Below are 23,128 nucleotides of genomic sequence, written 5' to 3'. Positions count from 1 at the left end.
GAACATCCACTCAGCCTACTTGGATCTACTTGAGTCAATCAAGATACAACCGAACACCCTGGTTTTAGGTGACTTTAATTACTCTTCCATTGACTGGGTAAAGTATACCTGTTCTAACTCACCTGCCCAAAGGTTTCTGGATTTCATTAACTCCAATGCTCTGGATCAGCTGGTTGATACCCCCACAAGGGGCTCAAATATCCTAGATCTGATACTCACCAACATGTACTGCCCTCCCAGGTGAGGTCTGACCACAAGTCTGTCTCGTTAGAAGTAACTATACCATCAGACCCCCCCCACACACACACACTTTTACTAGCAAAAAATAAAAAAAATTTCCAAGGCCAATTACAACCACTAACAGCAAAATAACGTCAAAACTCCTCCCCTCACAGTTGAAATGGACACCTACACAGGGATATATGCCAGTGCTTTATAGAAACGTCTGTACAGTTGTATTGACTCTGCCATACCTGACAGGACCAAAGTAATATCCTCAAGGAAGATCAAACCTGCCCGGTGAACATCTACCATTAGCAGGCTATATATTAGGAGAAAGAAGCTGATAGGTTTACTTCCCTGGACCCCTGTCTAGCAGGGTGACTGACATGATCCCCGGGGTGAATTTCCTATTTCTCATCCAATCTTCAAGGTTCCTTTTAAAGATGGCCAAGGAGATGCCCTGCTTGACATGTATGGGCAGTCTATTCCAGACTATGGGGAGTCTCTGGGTCAGGAACCTATCCCTCCAGCATGTTTTGTTCATTGTGATGGCAAGGTTTAGATCCCTGGAGCGTGTGGCTCTGAGGGATTGGGATTTCTTTAAGTGGAGCATGTCCAACAGCTCAGGGTTTGACATGCCTTGTATGTTATGCAGAGATCACCTCTGAGTAGACGATATGCCACAGAGTATAGCTGTTGTTGTTTTAGAAGGTCAGCATATGGCATCTGCTTTAGTCCTGTAATTCTTTTAGTGAGGTATTTCTGCAGCCTTTCCAGCTGTTGCAGATGTCTTGTGAGGTACATACCAAACGGTGCAGTGTACTTTATAATGGGTCTAATGATGGATGAGTACAGTGGGACAATGACCTTCTTTTTTCTGGATGAAAAGCCCTTAGTGATGAGGTGTGCCACATAGAAGGATTTCCTGACTGTTGTGGCGATGTGGTTATGGAAAGTGAGACCACTGTCCACCTGTGTCCCTAAGTCTCTCATCACACTTTCGGTGTTTAGTGTACTGCCACCTATGTGGTAATTTATGGGTACATGGTTTTTCCCAAAGAGGATAACTATACATTTCTTGGCATTAAGCTTGAGCCCATGGCTCTCACACTAAGCATCTGTTTATGTAAGGCCCTTTTGTAGAATAGCCACATCATTTGGGGATTCAGTCATCTGCGAACTTTGTTAGCCAGAGTCTCTTAGTGTTGGCCTGTACTTCAGAGAAGTAGATGCCAAACAAGAGCGGTCCCAGGACTGAATCCTGAGGTATTCCACTTGTCACTTGTCTGGACCTGGATTTGGAGTCTGCTACTTTTACAGTGTGGGTTCTGTCAGTAAGCCAGTTGGCAACCCATCGAGTGACGTAGGGATTTATGACCAGCTTAGTAAGTTTATCTATGATTCCAGAGTGGGAGATGGTGTAGAAGGCCTTGGCAAGGTCCAGATAGGCTGTGTGGACCGCTTTACCCTCATCCACAGCTCTGGAGACTGATTCAAAAAAGTCAATCAGATTCAGGAGACAAGATTGCCCCTTCATGAACCCAAACTGGGTGGGGTCCAGTGTTTGAAGGTTGCCACTGTCTTTGTTTATAAGTTCCATGATAATGCGTTCCATGTCCTTGCAGATCAGGCTTGTCAGACTGGTGGGATGGTAATTCCTGGGATTCAAGGTGGATCCCCCCTTGTGGAGTGGGATAACTGTAGCTGTGCACCACTCAGTGGGCAGAAAGCCTGAGGTGAGGCTATGATTAAACATGACACTTAGGTGAGGTGCCAGTTCATTTTGTAGTTCATGTAGTACACAGCCTGGGATGTCATCTGGTCCCATGGATGCTGTATTCTTAGCTTTGGAGAGTGCGGTTTCTACCTGTGTGGCCGTGATTACCGGAATTTGGTAATCTTTTGGTACTGAGATGGGCCCTTTAGGGGATGAGAGGAGGGTGAAGTTGGCACTAAACTGATCAGCCAGGATATTCGCAATATCCTTGGGATCAGTATATTTAATGTCATTCTGTTGTAGCTCAGAGCAGATCTGAGCATTGCCATTTAGATTCTTGACCTAACTGTAGAATGCCTTGTGGTCATCTTTGGAATCTTTGACAATTTTATTTTCTTAACTAACTTTGGAGGATTTTATGAGGGATCTCAGTTTCTTACTGAGGCTGGGAAGGGAGTTTTTTGCATTCTGGGATTTTCCTCTTTTCTGCAACTGTTTCTTCCTTCTGTTGTATAGTTTGTTTATGGCAGGGGACCACCAGAGTGGCTTCCTTTTTTTTGGAGGAGAGTGTCTTGGTTTTATTTGGGATGGCACTATTCATGCACGAGTGGATGTGCTTGTACAGTGCCTTAGTGTAGGATTCAGCAGTTGAACTTTCAGCTCCCGTCTGCATGGGTGTCATGAAGTTTGTCACTTCTGACTTGAGTAGCATGAAGTTGGCTTTGGAGTAGTTTTTTACGGAGGTTTCCTTACTGGGGGGGTGGGATGTGGATGTCAAGGGTGATTTGCTTATGGTCAGACCTGACCAATGAGGGGGTGACCATTGGTGTGGAGCATCTATCTCCCATGTTGGTAATGACCAGGTCTAGGATATAAAAGCCCCTGGTGGGACAATGGATTAGTGATCCAATGCGTTGGAATTTATGAATTCCAAGAACCATTGGGAAAAGGTGTTGGTACCCGAGTAGATTTCCCAGTTAATGGCAGGGTAGTTGAAATCACCCAGTATTATGGTGTTTCGTTGTATCTTAATATTTTACAGTATGTTTAGAAAGGTGTATTGAGAATCTTGGGGCATGGTGGGGGAGCTGTAGCAAGCTACAATTTGGATTGCAGTCTTACCTAGTGTTAGCTGCACCTGAGAATTTCAGATGCATTGTGTTGTATCTGTACTTGTTGTGGAGTGACTTGAGCGCATGCGTTATGTGGCTGATCCTGGCACCCGACATGCAGCTGACTGTAATTTTCACCTTGTTCAGCCTGGTGAGTGAGAGATCAGTGTGCCTGACTATAAAGTCACCTATGACTAAAGTGCTGGGTACGTTGTCTTGCCTTAGGGGCTGTTGTTGGGTGGCACACTGGTGTTGTGAGCTATGTGTCACTTTGGTTGTGACTGGTGTTTGTTTGCATTTCAGCTTCAGAGGTCCTTGTTGCTTGGGCAGGTTAATGTTAAGGGCCTCCGCATATGTGGGTTTAGTGTTGCTATGTGTGGGTGTTGATGGTGTGGGTTTTGAATGGCTATGTGTTGCTTGAGGTGTAATGCAGGTGTTAACCTTCTCCTCTTGACTGTCTAGCACAATCTTGGATGGAGAGAGCTTTACTTCTAGTTTGGGACTGATGGTCAAGTTTGGGAAGGAAAGGTCTCATAACTGTAAACACTTCTTCGCCAACTTAAACAAGCAAATAAGACTCCTTGTGAAGCCTCAAAAGGCACTTAAATCCAAATTAACTTACCAAGCTAAGGATAACCATAAGGCATTCTTTAGTTACATTCATAACCTCAATGGAAAGTCCCAAATTTGCACTGAACCTGTAGTCAATTTTACTACATATACAGAACCTGTGGATATAGCAAACCTGCTGTCTGACAGGTTCAGTGAAAATTTCACTTCCCCATCCCCGCAATATATAAGCCTGAGCATTCCTACCACCTGTCCACCACCTGGCATCTGTAAGGAGCAGGTCTTTTTGGCCCTCTCCAAGACCAAAAACTTAGCCTCTTTGGGACCAGACAACATCCCAGGCTGTGTTTTACATAGGTTAAACCAGGAGTTAGCAACACAACTGGGTACTCTTTTCAATTACAGCCTAAGCACTGGCTTCATCCCCGAGAAATGGAAAACATCTACCGTCATCCCTTTGTAGAAAGGGGGTGGATCCACTGACCCACACCAACTATAGACCCATTAGTTTAACCAGCTTATCTGCAAGGCTATGGAGTAAATCATCGTGGACCTTATCAATAAAGATATAGGAAATCTTCAAACACTTGACTCCCAGTTTGGGGAGATCATATCTGTTGAACTTGGTGGACTTCTTTGAGACAGTCATCAAAGCCCTAGATGAGGGCAAAACTGTGCACATGGCTTACCTACACTTGGCCAAGCCCTTCAACACAATCCCCACTCAGGCATCATCGGTAAACTCACCCAGTTGAGTTTCAACCCATATATTGTCAGGTGGGTGGGTGGCGAACTGGCTCACTGATAGAAATCATACAATTAAAATAGAGGACTCCACCTCCTCTAGCAGATCCGTAACCAGCTGTGTCCCACAGGGTTCGGTCCTGGGACTCCCATTGTTCGGAATCTACTTTTCCAAAGTCCAGGCAAAAATGAAAGGTCTGTGGCTGACCAGATTTGCTGATGACTGCAAACTGGGAGCAGTCATCAAGACCCCAAACTATACCAACATCCTGCAAGAGGGGCTTACACAGACTAATGATTGGTGCCAAAGTCACGGTCTTAAACTGAATGCAAGAAAATGATCTGGGCACACAGGTTGACTGCAGCCTTACTTTTGATTGCCATATCTCCACAGCGGTAAGAAGGGCATTTTATATTGCTCATCTCATAAGTAAAGGCATTGCCTCCAGGAAAAAAGAGGTTGTAACCCCCCTGTACTTTTCCTTATCAGGCCTGTAATAGAATACAACGCTCCCACTGGTATGTACCTTTCCAAATGCGTGCAGCAATTGGAAAGACCAGAGAGGTTCCTTACAAAGAAAATTCTGGCACACCAACATCTGTCATATGTGGACAGACTGATATCACTGTCACTTTACTCTGTGTCATACAGACTGCTCAGGGGCAACCTGTGGCTGGCATATAAGGCAGTCTCTGATCCTGCTTTAATGGAAATTCTGCACATTTACAAGTCTAATAGCACATGGAACACTTGCTTTAAGGATGTTAACCTGGTATGCGGCATCAACAGATCCTGCTGGAGAAATAGATTTGTCTCCCAGATGTTGTTCCACCTTTGGAACAAGCTTCCAATACATGTTGAGCAGAGACCCTCACTGACCCTATTCAGGCTCAATCTGGACTATTGGATGGGTTACCGAAAATTCTTCCTGGAGGTTCCACCTGTGTCCCTCTTGGCAGGGGCAACAGGTGCTGACTTTCTTAGTGTCTGCTTCCCAGCCATACCATTAGCCTAGTAACTTCTTATGATCCTATGTAAGATTCTATGTAAGATTCTAATGCTCTGTTAAATTGTAGCAATATTATGAAATAGAGAATTTCTACCTGGGCCTCTGCTGAAAATGGGTTCTGCCCAGTCGGACTTTCCCTGCCAACAAGATAAAATAAGATAAAATAACTTTTTTGCACGTTTGAAGCGTATGTCAAAGCTGTTTTGAAATACTATGAAATCCAGCTATCAGTATCTCAGATGCTCTCTTCTCATGACTAACTTATCTACGTTTAACACAACTGTGATTCCAGCATGTATTCTGTAAAGAGTAAGATCTGACTTGGCTGTAAATAATATTGCTAAAATTTAGAGTGGAAACTATGATGCAATAAATTACACATAAATATATATGTATATACCCATTTCATTGAAAATTTATTTCACTGAAAACTAATTTAATAAAAACCTTCTCCACACGAAATATATCATAAAAATATGTTTCTGCTGGGGGAGCCCCTTGCACCCCTACCCCACACACCCTTACTTATTTATACCAACTCCATGGTCACACAACTGCAGAAAAAAAAAATACCACACCTGGTGAATCAGAGCTGAAGAGCACAGACGTCATATACAGATTTGGTTATACAGCATAATGTTGATGATTGCAGTCCACATATACTCTGCTAGGCTCACTTCCCTAACTCCTGTGGTAAGATATGACACCATCACATACTTTCTATACACTTCTACACTTTTCTATGAAATGCGTTTTCAGTTAAATTCATTTTCAATTTAATGGGTTTGGCTATTTGAGTTTCAGTGAAATGAAGAGTCAGTCAAATGACATGGACCTGTGTAGTATTAATATATGTGGAGAGAGAAGGAAAATCTAGGTGTGGATACGGATATGGATATGTGGAAACAGGGAGTGATACTTTCTTCTGTGACCCAACTAAATCTGCTCGGAGTACTAGCAATGAGTTGTGTGACACTACCAACTTCTGAATTCATGCCTATATACTGCTAAGCACAAATATAGAGGTAAATTCAACAACAACAAAAAAACTTGTTTAAAATAAATGCGGTTTAACCAGCAAACTGTCTAAACAGAAAACATAAAATTTAGTTTAGTGTGTGTGTGTTTGTGTGTGTATTATATATATATATATATATATATATATATATATAAAAATAATGTCAGTGTAACACAGGAAGCATTTTAAGGGGAAATGTCAGGTTCATTAAGCTCCACAGATCACAAAAAGTTTTCTCCATGACTCTGGGCCTCATTATACTCCTAGAATTATTAGTGTTTTTTTAGCCAGATGCATGCTGCATGGTACTATAATCACCTGTAATCACTCCTAGCCAGACTAAGCTTCTGTAATGTGTTATATCTTAAATTATTGTTTGTGTTTTGATAGGCACCGCCAACCATTCCTCGAAGGATACACTCCACAAATCGACATGCCATAGCAGAAAGATCAGATTCAGATATAAAATGTAAGTTGTTTACTACTATTAACAGAAGTATTCTGAAACTGACTTTCCTAAAACCTTTTTTACAGAATATTACCATTAGCTCCTGTTTATAAACTGTTTTCATCTCGTCTCATTATAATGACGATGTATGGGATGTAAAATATTGCTGGCATTTTCTTTTGTCTCCATCATAAATACCAGTGACTGACACAGGAACATAGGCATGTTAATTGCATACCACTGACCTATTTTTATTTTAATAGGACAAGTTATTAACAAGTGCATTTTTAAGGGTCTATATTACATCATCGAACTCACAGAAGTTCGAACCTTGTATTATCGAACCGTGAAGCTCGAAAACCAATGATTACGAAAAAACAGAACAGCGATTTTTTTCCCAGGGGGGAAAAATTCGGTGTTCCGTTACAAAAAAAAAACATTTACACTTTAAACTTAAATTAAAGTGGGGGGCTTCACCCTCCACACCCCCCAGTGTGAGTTACTGTGCCCCCCACACCCCACTACTTAAATATACCAACTCCGAGATTGCACCATAGTGGAGGAAATAGCAAAGCCCCAAAAAACAGCCCACCATTTTTTTCCCTGGGAAATAAATCGGTGTGCCGTGGCTTTGCTATTTTCATATTTCGGACATTTGGGTTCGATATTACAATGTTCGGACTCCTGTGGGTTCGACGATGTAATATAGACCCCATTTTTAATATATTCATTCATTTATTCATTCATTTTCTGAACCCCTTGCCCTGGTGATGGTCATGGTAGTAGCAAGCCATTCAGGGCATACCAGTCTGTATATCCTTAGCAACAGACCATGGCTAATCCTTTGGGATCCCTACTTACTCCCAGGCAAGCTGAGAGCTATAATCCATCAGACATGTCCTAGATATGCTGCATATTACCTCTCTGTAGACCATGCCTTGTACAACGTATGTGGAAGCCACCAAGAGGGGGATTCTTACAACATGTCCAAATCACCTCAGCTGTTTCCTCCCAATGTGAAGGAGTAGTGGCTAAACTCCATGATCCTCCCAGATTACTGAACCCCCTTACCCCACCCCACACATTCTATCAAACACCATAAACCTAGCTATCCTGCAAAGTAATATCATTTCTGCCACTTTTTATCTATGAGCTCATCTTTTCCGTAACTACCCAATGCTGTGGACTATTGGTGAGGATAGAGACATAGACTAAGTGGTAAATTGATAGCTTCACTACCACAGTCCATTACAATACCTGCCCAGCTGTTATCACTGTACTCATCCCATACCAGTCCCCTCTACCCTCACTTGTGAACAAGGGGCCAAACTACTTAAACTCTTCCCATTGTGGTATCGGTCTCCCCTCACCTGCACACAATGATCCACTCATTTCTGTGACAAAATCATTACCTCTTATCTGAAATGCTGATTTTTTTATCCCAACTGCTTCATGCTCAATAGGGAATCACTACAGTGCATGACGGAAGTCACAGTCAATTAAAAGTAAGAGAGTGACATCATCTGTAAACAACAGATATGCAACCATCATATCCCCAATGTGGATGTTATCCAAACATTGGCTGTCTCTTCTCTCTGTGAAAATCACAAATAGGAAGGGTGACAAGGCACTACCTTGGAATAGTCCTAAACATACCTTGTATGTGTTCAGCTTAATGTTGAGATTCTCCATAAATACTGGGATTGTGGCACACAGCAGAGGCCCTCATCCCCCTACTGTTATAAAACTACTCACAAGGCATTTTGAGGTGCAGGTTCATAGCTCTTCTCCAAGTCCATGAAGCACGTGTAGCCAGTTCTTGCAAACTCATATGACTCTTACAATATTTATGGAAAGACAAGATACCAATCCATTGTTCCACAGCTAGGACAAATTCCACATTTCCCCTCCTGATTGGATGAGTCTCTTTTCCATCACCTTATCACATGCTTTCCCAGGAAGTTCAAGGAGTATAATACATCTGTATTTTGGAAACACTCTCCTTCCATCCTTTTTAAAGATTAGGACCACTACTCCAGTTTGTCAGCCCAGAGGTACTGTCCTAACCTTCCACTCAAAAATGAAAAGGCATGCTAACCACAACATCCCAGTAACGTCTAGTACCTTCAGTATTTCCAGACAGATTTCATTCTGTCATGTACCCTTGCTATGACAGAAATGTTTAATCACTTCTAACAGAATGGATCTGGTCCCAATGTCTGCTTTTGGCACTGCAACTTCGGAGGAGGAGAAGACAGACAGGATGCAGGAGGCCCTCATGATGCTCCTTCCATTACTCAACAGTGTCCACAGTCATGGTCAGCACTTCTCCACCTTAGCTGAGAACAGCTTGATTAGCATCATGACTCCCTGTCTGAGTCCCTGGACAGTTTGCCAGAACCTCTTTGACGCCATCTAAAAGTAAATGCAAACTCCTTCCACAGTTTGGTCTTTCCTTTTGCAACTGCAGCTTTTCTTGTTTTTGGTACCTGTAAGTACATTCCAGAGACCCTTCTGCTAGCATTGCATGGAAGGTGTTAAAGGCCTCTTTCTTTACCCTGATAGTGTCCCTTACCTCTGGTTTCCTCCAGAGTGTCCTAAGGTTACCACCATGACAGGCACTCACAACCATTTTGTCACAGTTGTTTATCACTAACTGAATTACTGAAGTGCTGAACAGGGACCGTTCAGACTCCATAGCCCCACCCCAGGTTTTGGAAGCTCTTTTGGAGCTTGAAGCTTTACTCATCATGCTCTGAAGCATTGGCTAGGCATTCTCAGGAAAATCTCATTACATGCTTACACACGCACACACACACACACACACACACACACACACACACACACACACACACACACAGTGAGCACCACACTTGTGGTCTGTAAGTAAACCAAGTTCCATGAATATCAGCAAACAACAGGAATTATTTTCCTATCTGTACCTCATAGTTACATTGAGCTGACCATCTTTTTTTAACTGGAACAAACCATAAATTATTGTACAGAGATAGGGACTTTGGAGCATCTCCATCCATATATGAGGCTTCTCCTGGGGAAAACTTCAGAGAAGGACAGAGATTAGCCCTCACAAGAAGTTTGTTTCCAGAACAAATGCTGTGTTAATTGGTAAAATTAACTAAATCTAACTGGTACTTTATAAGCTGTTATACAAGCTCTGACATATTCCCTCACATTTCATGTCACAAGATTCCCTGCTGCCAGTGTAAAGTCCATCTCAAACTACCACTATCTTGCCTGCTGTCTTGGCATCACACCTGGCCCCCTCGGTTTGCCTTGTAGGTGTCAAGTCCCCATGACAACAGAGCTCAATTAGCTAAATCAGAGCCCATATGGGCTATGTGGGTCATCCAGCCACCAGATGACCACAGGTGAACACCACCCCAGGGTCTGTCTGTAGAGATTGATCCAAGTGTCATTGATGTGGGTGAAGTTTCTGAATATACAATAGAACCATAATGGAGGACATTGTGGAACACAGTTCATCTGTCTGCTCCTCTCAGACCAGTTTGCAGTGGGTATCCTTACCGGTTCCATTACATCTCTGTGACAAATTCAAGCATATCTACTCTAAACACATGTACCTGAACTCATGATCTAATAAATTAAAGAAACACTGAAACAAAATCACTCTCCCTTCACATGTGGGACACTTAGCCTCACCAACACCCCTTTAATTACTTACTCCTTCCAAGCTTACTGTACATCAGGAAAGGAATTATCACAGGCAGTGTGACATATGTCTTATAACACAAGCTGTAATCTTTCAGTAGTCATATTATGAGCTTGGATAATCGAGCAAGTAGCTGTAAGTCATCCCATCCCTGCTGGGAACCTACAGTATGAACATCATAGCACTAAGTATCAGAAATGCAGAGATACTCCCTCCTCTGTGGTAAGATCAGGATCGCAGGAAGGGCAAGTGCATTATGTTCCATTTATTTAAGTCTGTCTCCTTCACTCTTTGTCCTTCCCTCCCCAGTATTTTTTGTTTTTTATTACAAGACATTGCACAAATCCAGGGAGTATGCATTAGGCCAGGTAAGTGCTGTATCTGTGTTAGCTTAATATCAGTGGGAGTTCCCATGAAACCACTGATGGATACAAGGAGGTCACAATATGAAGATGTATGGATGTAAACACAAAAATGACAGGAGGATGTTCTCACATTCAGAAAAGGTAACGCACCGTAAGATTTGCTTTAAGGGTGAGGTGCATATATGAAACAGACACACTGGTTTCCTCAGCAAAAGTACAAATTGGCCATACACTCACCCCCTTGTTATTAAAATTTTGGGACAAGATAGATCAGGAATTATTCATCTGCTATTGGAATCTCTTAAACTATTTTCTGACTGTGAGAAAATGCTTGATTATAATAGTTATTTGTTTGACTAAGAAGAATACTGCAAATAACTGGGGGGAGGTCAGTGGAGGTGAGAAAGTGTATTTATGTATTTGAACCACCCTCCTTTTAGAGAGAGAGAGAGAGAGCAGTGAAGACAATATTTTAATTGTAAATATTTATAGCTACTATATTATAGGTTGCAGTCTTGCAAGCACTGTCCAGTGTGCAACATATTTATATAACTACTGTCTGCATCATCAGTAGGTCATACTCTATAGTGAATCCTTTATGGTGGAAACCATATAAATTCATTTTGGCCTTTGCTTCCTAAGCTGTTGTAATCATTATGAAAGGAATGTGTAGGAAATCTATAACAGTGGGTTAAAAAGATGGTCACTTTAATTCAAATTACACAACCACGCAACTTGTTGATTGTCTAGAAGTTTTCCTACATAAAAAAATGAAAATAAAACATTTCTATTAAATGAAAATGTGGTTTCTTAAAACTGCTGGTAAAGTTGCAAGGCAAAAACAACAATAAATTTGGGGATACTAGTTTGGCAAGTAAAAATAAATATCATTTGAAGCTAAAATTTCAGGTCTTGTGTAGTACCTGGCTTCTACATCTTGTCATATTGCTTTACTAAGTAAGTGACTGCAGCAGCAGAGTTTTAACTATTCGCTATTTTCTTTTTCCTTTCAGTGCAACAGGTCCAGCAGACTACGAAGAATAACTCAGGCACATACTACAATCTGGTACAGTTCATTTTCCATAGTAATTCCAGATTTTCCTTAAAATAAGGATTGTAAAAGATGCAATGTGGCAATCTAAGAATCTCATTGTCTTGGTCGTGATTTATTTCATTGCCCTACACACAGTATTTAAGTGTCTGAATATCCCATTATGTTGAGCTCCTTAGTACTTGCATGCCTGTGCAATTTATAAGGCACGTATCATAGTATAATTTCTGAATGTTGGATATGGTACAGAAATAATGTCATATATGGTACAGGAATAGTGAAGGATATAACACATGGAGATTGCAGAATATGGGGCTTATACAATGTGGGATATTGCCATACAGTATGTGGGATATATGAGATATGATACAGGCAAAGTTTGAGTACATAACAGTATTTAGCTCTAATGTTTGTGACACTAACTTTTTTACTCATTTAAATACGTTTTATTTATGCATAGGTATGTGCGGGTATGTCTATAGATAGATTGATAGATATCTGTGTATGTGTCCAGAAACTGGATTACATAGCTTACAAGCTAACAGAATACAGTGGCACCAACAATGTTATATTTGTTGTACTGAGCACGTGATGTCCATTACAATTGGAGACGGTACTCTATATTTCTTCCCTTTATCTTGCCCCTGCTCTGTACCTTTTTGTGTAACACTGTATGATGATGGTCCCTTAAAGCCTAGTAGACTACTTTGCATTACTCTGTGGGCCAATGGGTGTCCAGTGTTACCTAGTGACTTAGACAGAAAACAATGAATATTGTCATGAAGGCCAGACTGTCCTTGTCTTTTTGTCCTGCTTTCCAAAGTCTGAATCAACTCCCTTAGTGTGCTTGAGTTTAATTCAGCTTATTAAACTGCCATCACTATTCTAACATCATTTTTAACAGACTGACGTTTTCATACTTCTGTCATTCTAGCACTTACTCCATTGTGATTTTGGAGGGCTGGGCTGAGAAGCCACCAACTAGTAGAACTGAACTGCTTATGGAAATAGCTATCACAGTTTAGTAAGTGTTGCATGCAGAGGCATGGCTCTGCAGATCCTCACACTGGTGACTCCTCAGCTCAAAGTTAAGAAGCAAAAAGAAAAAAAAACAGTATTACACTGTTAATTAAAAGTTACATAAACACACAAAAACACCACATATTCACTTCACACTAAGTTCTTCAGCCCTGTCGTAAATGCAATATCAGTATACATTATTCAGTGCCAATACTGCACAAATGTATAAAATACAGTTATAAATACCTGGTACCACTGGTAGGTGAAGTTTGTATTATTTTAGTGCCTGCAGTCTGCAGCCCTAAAACAAGTTCCAGAAAAAACAAATGCTGATAAAAAAAATACCCTCATATAAGCCAAACTCAGAGACATGCACTAAAATCGGGAAAAGTTTAAAATATAGCTGCTGCTGTATGTTCCCTGCATCAGCAGTGTGCGTGAAATGAAGAAAAAGAGAATTCTTAACTATACCTAGCACCCCAATCAGAAGGCTGCCGATTGTTTTAGGGTGCAGTTTGATGTTCACACCTTATGTAAAATGTAAGGATGAGCACTCAGCGCACATTCATGTTTATTGAGCTGAAAAGGGGGCAGGGAGCAACTATTTCAGCCTCTACCACACTCCATGCATGATTCAACTACTTTTGGTTCTGACACCCCTACCCGTTTCCATGGTGTTTCCTCTTAGACTAGTCTTTTCACATTCATACTCCTGCACACTTCCACCAAGACTTTACTTAAATATTTTTTTTCAAACCTCACATTATAAAAGTAAATTACTTTCTCTTTTCTTCCCTTCCACTTGCTTTGTTTGGAATCATTGCTGTACTCATGCATTACATTTTATTTATGGCCTACAATTTTAATCTGTTGGTATGTACAGTTTTCTTTTATAAAACTTTGTTTATATTCTACTGTGTGTGTGTCCTATTTGCATTCATTCTGCTTAATATTTTCTTTAAGTCATTCTAATTTTGCTTGTATGCCTTTTTTACCTTTCTTACATGTATTATACTTGAAGCTTTTCTCCTCGGGCCTCCACTGAAAATGGACAACTTGCACTCATAAGGACAATCCTGGTAAAAAAAATGCTAATAAATAAAACAAGCCACGGAACATATCATAACTGACCTAACTAACTATGATATCCAAAATCATATCCAACTCGACCTCCGGTAGTTTGTATTTGTCAGGGGTAGATCCTGTCTAATGAATTTTGTGAACTTCTTTGAAAGGGTTGCTCAGACTGTAGGCTAACAAGACTGCTGCTAGACCTTTCCAAGGCACTACATACCATACCATATACAAATATAATGCTCAATTTGGAAGAGCTTCAAATTGCCCCATATGTGGTTAGGTAGATAGCCAATACCTTAGAGACAGGACTCACACAGTCAGAGACCTCTGAGATCATGAGGAATTCCTCAGGGATCTGTGCTGGGACCTCTGCCATTTAGCAACTACTTCTCAGATCTTTAATTATCAAACAAGAATATTTGGATAATAAAGTTCATGAATCATTTTAGAGGGTAGTCGTCATTAAGTCCCCCATGCTTGCACTTCAGCCTGAACTCCCACTTGTCAATGGGGTCAAGTTCAATGATGAAAAATGCAGCATTTGGTAAGCATACCCTAATGCCTGCTTACAGTATAGGTAACACTAACACACCACTTCAAAATGAAAAGGTCATGAGAGACCTGGACACAAGGGTAGCTACCTCCCTTACATTTGACCATCACATTGCAACAGTAGTTAGGAAACCCTTTTACCTTGTATAGCTTATAGCAAAATATATTTTTTCCAGATCAAAAGATGTCCTGAACTCCTTGTACTCTTCTTTAATTACAACACCCCCTTTGGGATGCACCTTACTAAGCATATCAAGCAATTAGAAAGACTCCAGAGGTTTGTAAATACAAAAGATCATGAGATTCAAAGATTGCAATACAAAGAAAGATTGGAGGCTTTTTCCCTATACTTAGTTTCATATAGACCCCTTAGGGGAGACGTCTGTGTCTTGCTTATAGGATTTTAAGGGATCTAGTAGTCCAAGAACTTTGATACCTCAGTAAATCAAACAATACAGCTAACACTAGAGCCAGAGATCTAAATCTACTCCAACAAATAAATACGGCTAAGAAGGACAGATTTGTCACACAGCAGATACCGCTTCTCTGGAACAGCATCCCTGTCCATGATAAGTAGTGTGACACAGTCTGTTTTTAGAAAGGATGCTGGATTACTGCATGTGTGTCTATAAATTCATCCCAGTATGGGCTCTACAATGAAATATCAAAAGGCACAACCCCAACCATCCGAAATGGAGAAAAGTAATGCCAGAAAAACAGAAGGACAAAATAAAATCAACTTATAAATTCTTTGCAGGGGGGCAAGCCCGTCTGCACCACCCCAGTGTGGAGTGAAGCCCTCACATCTTTAGAACTTATACATACCAATTGTACAGTCACACCAACTTAATAAAGGGAAACATCTCTGTAAAGAAGAGAATCATTGCCAGTGCACACTAAGAAACTGAGCCAGCAATGATTTCCTATGGATAACACTTGTTGGTGTTCTGACTATTGAGTTTTTTTCTATGGGAAAATAAAAGTCAATTAATTTCATCTCAACCAGCTGTAGGAAAGCCTAAGGGTGGGCACAGTCAAAGTTTAAGGATGAGTACCATTAAGGCTTAAGGAGGGGTACCATCAAGGCCTAAGGATGGGTACTGTCAAGGCCTAAGGGCAAGTACCAGCAAGGCAGAAATAGCCTTGTAAATCAAAAGATCCTATGATAAATAAAAATATAAATTCTTCATGCACTCACAGTTTTTACAAGTAATAAAATTCCACTTCCTGTCATTTTCTTTTATGAGGAAAGGAAAATCTGTCAGCCTTTCTAAATACAGGTTTTGTTTAAACTGGCTTAACATTTGCAGCTTATTTATTTATTGTTTGAATGATTGATTGACATTTGACTATTGGGAAAGTCTGACTGGGTAGAAGCCCAATTTCATTGGAGGCCCGGGAAGAAAAGCTCCAAATTATTACAGAACATTTTAAGACCAATAATTTTACAATCTTCGAAAATAAAACAAAAACATCTGCAGTTTAAATAATTATAACAAATTAGACATAATATAAAAAAAAATTTTAAAAATTGATACAAGGTATATGACAATCATATTTAGAGAAATTTTAGACAGTCTATAGAGAAATTAAAGGCAAGTTAGTCTAATACAAATAGGAATTACAATATGAGGTGAGGGAAAAACAGGTGTATGGTATAGGGAGAGAGGAAGTCAAGGAAGAGAATTAGGTGAAGAAGGGAGAGTAAGGAGGCATAAGGAATGAAAAGGTACTTGCTCACGTTTAGGGATATAGTTTTCATGGTTTTGAGCAAGAACAGAGCCAGTTTTTAGCCAGGAAGTCTTTCAGAGTGGTTCTGAAAGATGTGAGGGTGGGTATAGACCTAATAGACACTTGTAAGGAGTTCCAGGCCTTAGCAACTTTGTACGAGTACAGAAAATGTGTAGCAAATAAGTTAGGTTTGTTTTCAGACCGGCTTGGAAAATAGTTGTGTAGAATGTTTTTTTAGTGCTGAACAGGCAGATGGATGCTGGATAATTTTGTAGGTGGTAAGAGGTTGTGTGTATGTTAGGTGATGTGGCAGTTTTAACCAATTAAGGCTTTTCCATGCTATACAATGGTGGATTCTGAAAGGGGTACATGCTGCAAATTTAGCAACTTTGTTATAGCATTTTTCAAGTTTTAATTTTTGTGAAGCCTGGAGGTTAGTAAGGATGGGAGCACCATAAAAGAGAGTGGGGAGGAGATAAGTAGTGGCAAATGTAGTTTTAATTTCCTCAGTGAGAAAGTTTTTGGCTCTGTAAAGTATCCCTAGTTTTTGATAAGTTTTTATTATGCAAGTCGAATGTAAGGTTATCATCCGCTATCACCCCTAATAGTGTGCTATGAGAAGTGACTTCAGTGGCTGTATTTTCAAGAGAGGACATTCAATTTTGTCTTTTTTTTTTCATGAGAGAGGGACTTGGAGGGGGGGGGTAGTCTTTTTTTGAGTTGAACATGAGTTATGGGTTACAAAGCCATGTTTTGGTGGCTGTTAAAGCTTCCTGAGTATTTTTTGGAGGTATACCATGTTGTCAGATGTGCAAATGAGAGCGGAATCATATGTATATTGTATAAGGGTGGCCTGTTTAATGGAAGTATAGATGGAGTTGGTGAAAATGTTAGCGGAGGGGACCGAGGAGGATATAGCCTTGTGGTACACTGCTGGTGACTGGGAGGTAAGGAGAGAGTATAGAGTGCCATTTTACTGACTGATACCTATTGGACAGGTAGCTTTTGAACCACAGAAGGGTGGGCTGAGAGAGACCTAATGAGGCAAGTAGAAGTTTATTGTGACAAACTGTGTCAAAAGGCATTAGACAAGTTTAGAAGTAATGAAGGGACTAGTTTGCAATTACCTCTAGTTTTATTGACAATAGCTGTATAGGTTAGAAGGTGTCACTTTCATATTGGTACACGAATAAATGAGGCTTTGTGGTTTCTGTTTAAGCAGCTTTATTCTATACAAATACATCACTGTAAAGGCTTATTGACTATGACTTAAGTAACTTGCATACTAACTAACTACTGTGATCATACATGCTCACTTACTGGCTGCTTCTATAGAATGGCACTAGAGATTGTACGTGTCTGGAATTTATACGTGCACACACAGCCTTGCATGCTTCTGAAAGTTATAGCACACACACATTACACTCTGATCTACAGCATCTCACTTTGAAAAATAGATCATGCAATTTGTCATGAGACTAGCATGCAGAAATCACAGATAATCGATAGACATGCATTGTACAATACTAAGTATAAATACATATATATATATATATATATATATATATATATATATATATATATATATACAATCAAGTCCACGTTGCTGTGTATTTCACACTAGGCTTAGTAACTCGTCCATGTTGTGTGACATAAAATTGGGAATTAGATTTAGCAACTGGAACAGTTTCTGCAAAATGGTTGACCTGTGGAATTTTTTGAACACATTATGGTTTGGAAACAATGTCTGACTCATTCTTTGATTTAGAGTTTGCATCACAGATACAATGTTGTGATTGCAATAATGATGGTTCTGGTACAAGAACATGATGTCTGCGATTCATCCTATACTCCACACCCTTGGAGATTACCAGATAGAATCTTGGTTTGGCACAGATGCCTGTAATCTGTCCTTTTCGATCAAAACATTTCATTGTCTGGATTTGTACCATCTCTCCTTCCCTCAAAGAAAGAAGTAATCTGCTCAATCTGTTGTAACTAGATTTCTGGATATTACACTTCTTAAACAACTGAACCTTGATGGTTTTATTGGTCTTGGAATTAGGCTTCAACAAATGGATGAAATAGGTAGCGTAATTCTAGTTTGTCTGGAAAGTAGTCTTTCAACAGGTGAGCCAAGAATATCATCACGAGAAATGTTTCTGAGATTAAGTAAATTCAAGAATACATCGGTATTGTCACACTTTGACTTCTCAAGTAATTACTTTGCAGTCTGTACAACTCGTTCTGCTAGACCATTGGAATGTGGATATTCAGGACTACTAGTGACATGTACAAAGTCCCATTCTCTCGCAACTTTCTGAAACAACTGACTAGTAAACTGAGTACCATTGTCAGAATAAAGTTTATGTGGACTATCATGAACTGAGAAATGATGTTTCAACATGACCATGCCCAGAAAACGCTGTAAACTTTGCACATTGTCCGGTGCTGACATCTCTAGAATTGCTATTTGTTTGGTAGGGTCAGGTCACGTAGGTCACTTCTGGAAGTCTGAATTTGCACTTCAAAACATTTAGCTTCAAATTTACTTCACATGCTCTGATTAGAACTTTCTTGAGGTTTCTGTCATGCTCTGCTTTGCCATTGCCTCCAAGCAATAGATTGTCCACTATTATGGCACAAGGATAACCTTGAAAAATTTATTCCATTGCATGCTGAAAGACTTCACTTGCAGAATTTATTCCAAATGGCAACCTTAGAAACCTGTATCTGCCAAACAGAGTGCCAAAAGTAGTGAGAAATGAGGATTTGCGATCAAGTAGGTGACTCTATCATCAGGCACACTGACGTCCTGCTCACCAGGCTGAACAAGGAGAAGGTCACGGTGAGCTGCCTGTCGGGCGTTAGGATCCGCCACATAACACAGGCACTCAGGTCACTCCAAGGCAAGTACAAATATGACTCAGTCATTGTCCATGCTGGTGTGAATGACCTGAGACATACCTCCCTGGACTACATGAAAAGAGACATAGAGGAGCTCTCTGAGCATGTAGCCCAGGCTGGTATGACCCTGACTTTGAGTAGCATCTTACCCTCACCAAGAATGATGCCACAATATGAAGACAAGATGATCAATTTCAACAACTGGCTTAAGTATTGGTGTCATTCAAAGAGGATCCAATGCCTGTCAGCCTGGGATGGCATGCTCGACAAGCCATGATGCTTCGCTAGGGACGGCTTGCATCTGTCACCCCTGGGCTTTCGGATATTGGCAAAGGCTCTTGCTACCCCCATAGTGCCTTTTTTAGGCAAGGCTCAAAAGACAAACCCACCTCCATAGGTATCACAAGGGATAAGAAACTAAGAGTAATGCTACTCATCGCCAGAAGTCTAAACCTCAAGATGCACGCACTCGAAACTCTCCTTAGCATGGAGAACATCGATATCTGTGCAGTAACAGAAACATGGTTCAAGGCTCCCGAGAGCACCCCAGCACTATCAGGTTACACCTCATACCATGCTTTTCGGCCCCAAAACTTGGACCGAACCACAAAAAGAGGGGGAGTATCAATATTCGTCAAAGATACCCACACCTCCAGGTTGGTGGCACAGCATGAAGCATCAGAGACTATCCATGTGCAACTAACAGTGGGTAAAACTACCTTCCAGTTTATAGCCTGCTACAGACCACCCTCCCAAACTCAGGAACCCCACTCGGCCTTCCTGAGAACACTGGAAAATATGAAGGTCTCTCCAAACACCATTATATTGGGTGACTTCAACTACCCAAACATAGACTGGGAGCATTACTCTAGCTCCAACACCCTAGCCCAAAGGTTCCTAGAATTTATAAACTCAAATGCTATGGAACAACTTGTTACCACTCCCACAAGAGGGGAAAACATACTGGACCTGATCATCACCAACATGGGAACTCTATGCTACAGACCAGAAGTGTATCCCTCACTGGTAAGATCAGACCATAAACTAATCTCACTGGATATTCACATCCCGACCCCACCCCCTGCCCAGAAAACCACAGTGAAAAACTTCTCTAAAGCAAATTTCACACTCCTCAAAACCGAGGTGGAATCCTTCAAAGCCCCCGGGACTGTGAATAATATGGCCCAGACCGCAGAATCCTTTATAAACGCATTCTATGAACACCTTCAGGAATGCATGGATCATGCAATCCCAAATAAAACCAAGACCCAATCCTCCAAAGGTAGACGTCCTGTCTGGTGGACCTCAGCCATAAACAAACTATACAATAGCAGGAGGAAGCTACTACATGATAGAGCAAAATCCCAAAAAGGGAAGGCATCTCTGATCAGTATTAGCAAAAAACTACGGGCACTCATAAAATCGTCTAAGGCCAGCTTCGAGAGAAAAATTGCACAGGACACTAAGGATAATTACAAGGCTTTCTTTAGTTATGTTAGGAACCTGGGTGGGAATTCCCAGACATGCTCAGAATTAGTCCAAAATGACAAAAAATACACCAAACCCACAGACATTGCCAACATCCTAGCTGACAGGTTCAGCGCAAACTTCTCCACCCCCTCCACACCAAAAGGGCGAATATCTATCCCAGCAGAGTGCTGCCCCCCTGACATCTCAGATGCTCAGGTAAGAGCCGCCCTCTCCAAAGCAAAAAACACAGCATGAATGGGACCAGACAGTGTCCCGGGCTGCATCCTACATGAACTCCAAGAAGAGCTAAACCCAAACATAAAACTACTGTTCAATCTCAGCCTTACTACAAGATATGTACCCAAAGAGTGGCGTACAGCAACAGTGGTCCCTCTCCACAAAGGTGGTGCCTCAGTGGATCCTGGAAACTATCGCCCCATAAGCCTGACTAGCTTGGTCTGCAAAGCTATGGAAAGGATCATCATGGACCTCATAAATAAAGATATTGGGGACATACAGACACTGGATCCTACCCAGTTCGGCTTTGTTAAGGGCAGATCCTGCCTCTTAAACCTGGTCGATTTCTTTGAAACAGTCACCAAGGCCATTGATGAGGGGAAGGTGGTCCACACAACCTACCTGGACCTCGCAAAAGGTTTCAATACAATACCCCACTCGGGCATTATAGATAAGCTCACCAGCTTAAATATAAACCACTATGTCACTAGATGGGTTGCAAACTGGCTCAAGGACAGAACCCACATGGTTAGAATTGCTGGAGCCATGTCAGACTCCAAACCAGTTACAAGTGGCGTCCCACAAGGCTCAGTCCTGGGACCTCTCTTGTTCGGTATATATTTCTCGGAGGTACAGGCAAACACGGAAGGACTGTGGCTGACCAAGTGCGCAGATGACTGCAAACTGGGTGCCATAATCGACTCTCCAGCCGACACAAGCATCCTCCAAAAGGGCCTCATAGAAACAGACAACTGGTGCTAGAGCCATGGCCTCAAGCTAAATGCCAAAAAGTGTATAGTCATCCCCTTTGGCAAAAACAAAGTGCCCACAAATTACAACATAGGTGATAATCCATTAAGTACAGAAGAAGTAATTAGGGACCTGGGGACCCAAGTTGATAGCAATCTCTCATTTGACAACCATGTGGCCAAAGTGGTTAGAAAAACATTTTATATAGCCCACCTAATCATGAAGGGATTCACATCTAGATCAGGGAAGGTCATCGTGCCTCTTTACTCATCCCTCATCAGGCCCATAATTGAGTACAATGCCCCTTTTGGGATGTACCTTACCAGACACCTGCAGCAACTGGAAAGACCCCAAAAGTACCTCACCAAGAGGATCAAAGGGCTCAAACAGATGCCATATGCTGCCCAGTTAAAGAAACTCCAGCTCTACTCAGTGGCATACCGCCTGCTCAAAGGCGATCTGTGCCTGACGTATAAAGCCATGTCCAACCCGGAATTAATGGACATGCTGCACCTCAGAAAATCCAAATCCCATCGAGCTACGCGCTCGAGAGACTTGAACCTCAGCACTGTAATAAATAGGACATGCTGGAGGGACAGATTCATAACCCAGAGGCTCCCTTCACTCTGGAATAAAATCCCAGTCCAGGTTAGGCAGAGTCCCTCATTGACTCTCTTCAAGAGGAATCTTGATGAGTGGATGGGAGATCGTAGGTTTACCCCGGGTATCAATTCTGTGTCACTGTTAGACAGATGCACAGTATACTAACCTCGAAAAAGGGCATAGCAAAATTAATTTAAAATGGGTGGCGAAAGCCAAACACACTCTGGCTAGGCTTATAAATGTCCTAGGGCAGATAGCCTAGTATGAACCTATGAACCTATGAACCTAAGTATCACTTGCCAAAATGAACTCTTTGCATTCAAAACAGAAAATACAGTGGCATTTGGTATTAGAGCTGCAACTTCCTCAATTGTGTGCATTGGATGATATGGTCTTTTTAATGCTTTGTTCAAGTCTCTAGGATAGATGTATATTCTGATTTTGTCTGAGCCTTTCTTGTGGGTGGCTACCATAGACAACACCCATTCAATTGGTTCTGTGACTAGATAAATCACACCTTGTTGACCATCTTGTCCAACTGAGTTTAAACTTTATCTTTCATTGCAATTGGAACTCTTCTTGCTGGTCTGACTACTGGAGTGACCACTGGGTCTAACTTCACGGACTATACAACTGGACTTTTGCCTAACTTGTCATCTAAAACATCAGCATACTCTGAGAAAATGACTTCAGAAAAACTGGAACTTGGAACTGCACTCACATGATGAACCTCTTTAGCAAAAGAAAGTAGATTCATTCTCAAACTATCTTTGAGACCTAGTAAAGATTGCACTGGTTGTCGGACTACGTAGAATAATAGGTTGTAACTGTTC

At 41.2% G+C, this 23,128-nt stretch overlaps 1 protein-coding gene across 2 annotated transcripts in view; it reads left to right on the top strand.

Moving 5' to 3' along the window:
* The window catches only part of LOC122794052 (mitogen-activated protein kinase kinase kinase kinase 5-like), a 1,947,254-nt gene that overhangs the window by 1,432,885 nt on the left and 491,241 nt on the right, over positions 1 to 23,128 (top strand). For both annotated transcript variants that reach the window (XM_044062187.1, XM_044062182.1), the window contains exons 13-14: positions 6,784 to 6,862; positions 11,911 to 11,963. In XM_044062187.1, the coding sequence (XP_043918122.1) occupies positions 6,784 to 6,862; positions 11,911 to 11,963 (132 nt within the window). The remainder of the gene's footprint in view (positions 1 to 6,783; positions 6,863 to 11,910; positions 11,964 to 23,128) is intronic.

The sequence above is a fragment of the Protopterus annectens genome, chromosome 1.part0 (assembly GCF_019279795.1).
Source record: "Protopterus annectens isolate FY-2018-M chromosome 1.part0, PAN1.0, whole genome shotgun sequence".
NCBI lineage: Eukaryota > Metazoa > Chordata > Ceratodontiformes > Protopteridae > Protopterus > Protopterus annectens.
Note: the sequence above shows the minus strand (reverse complement) of the source record. Positions and strands in the feature narration are given on the sequence as shown.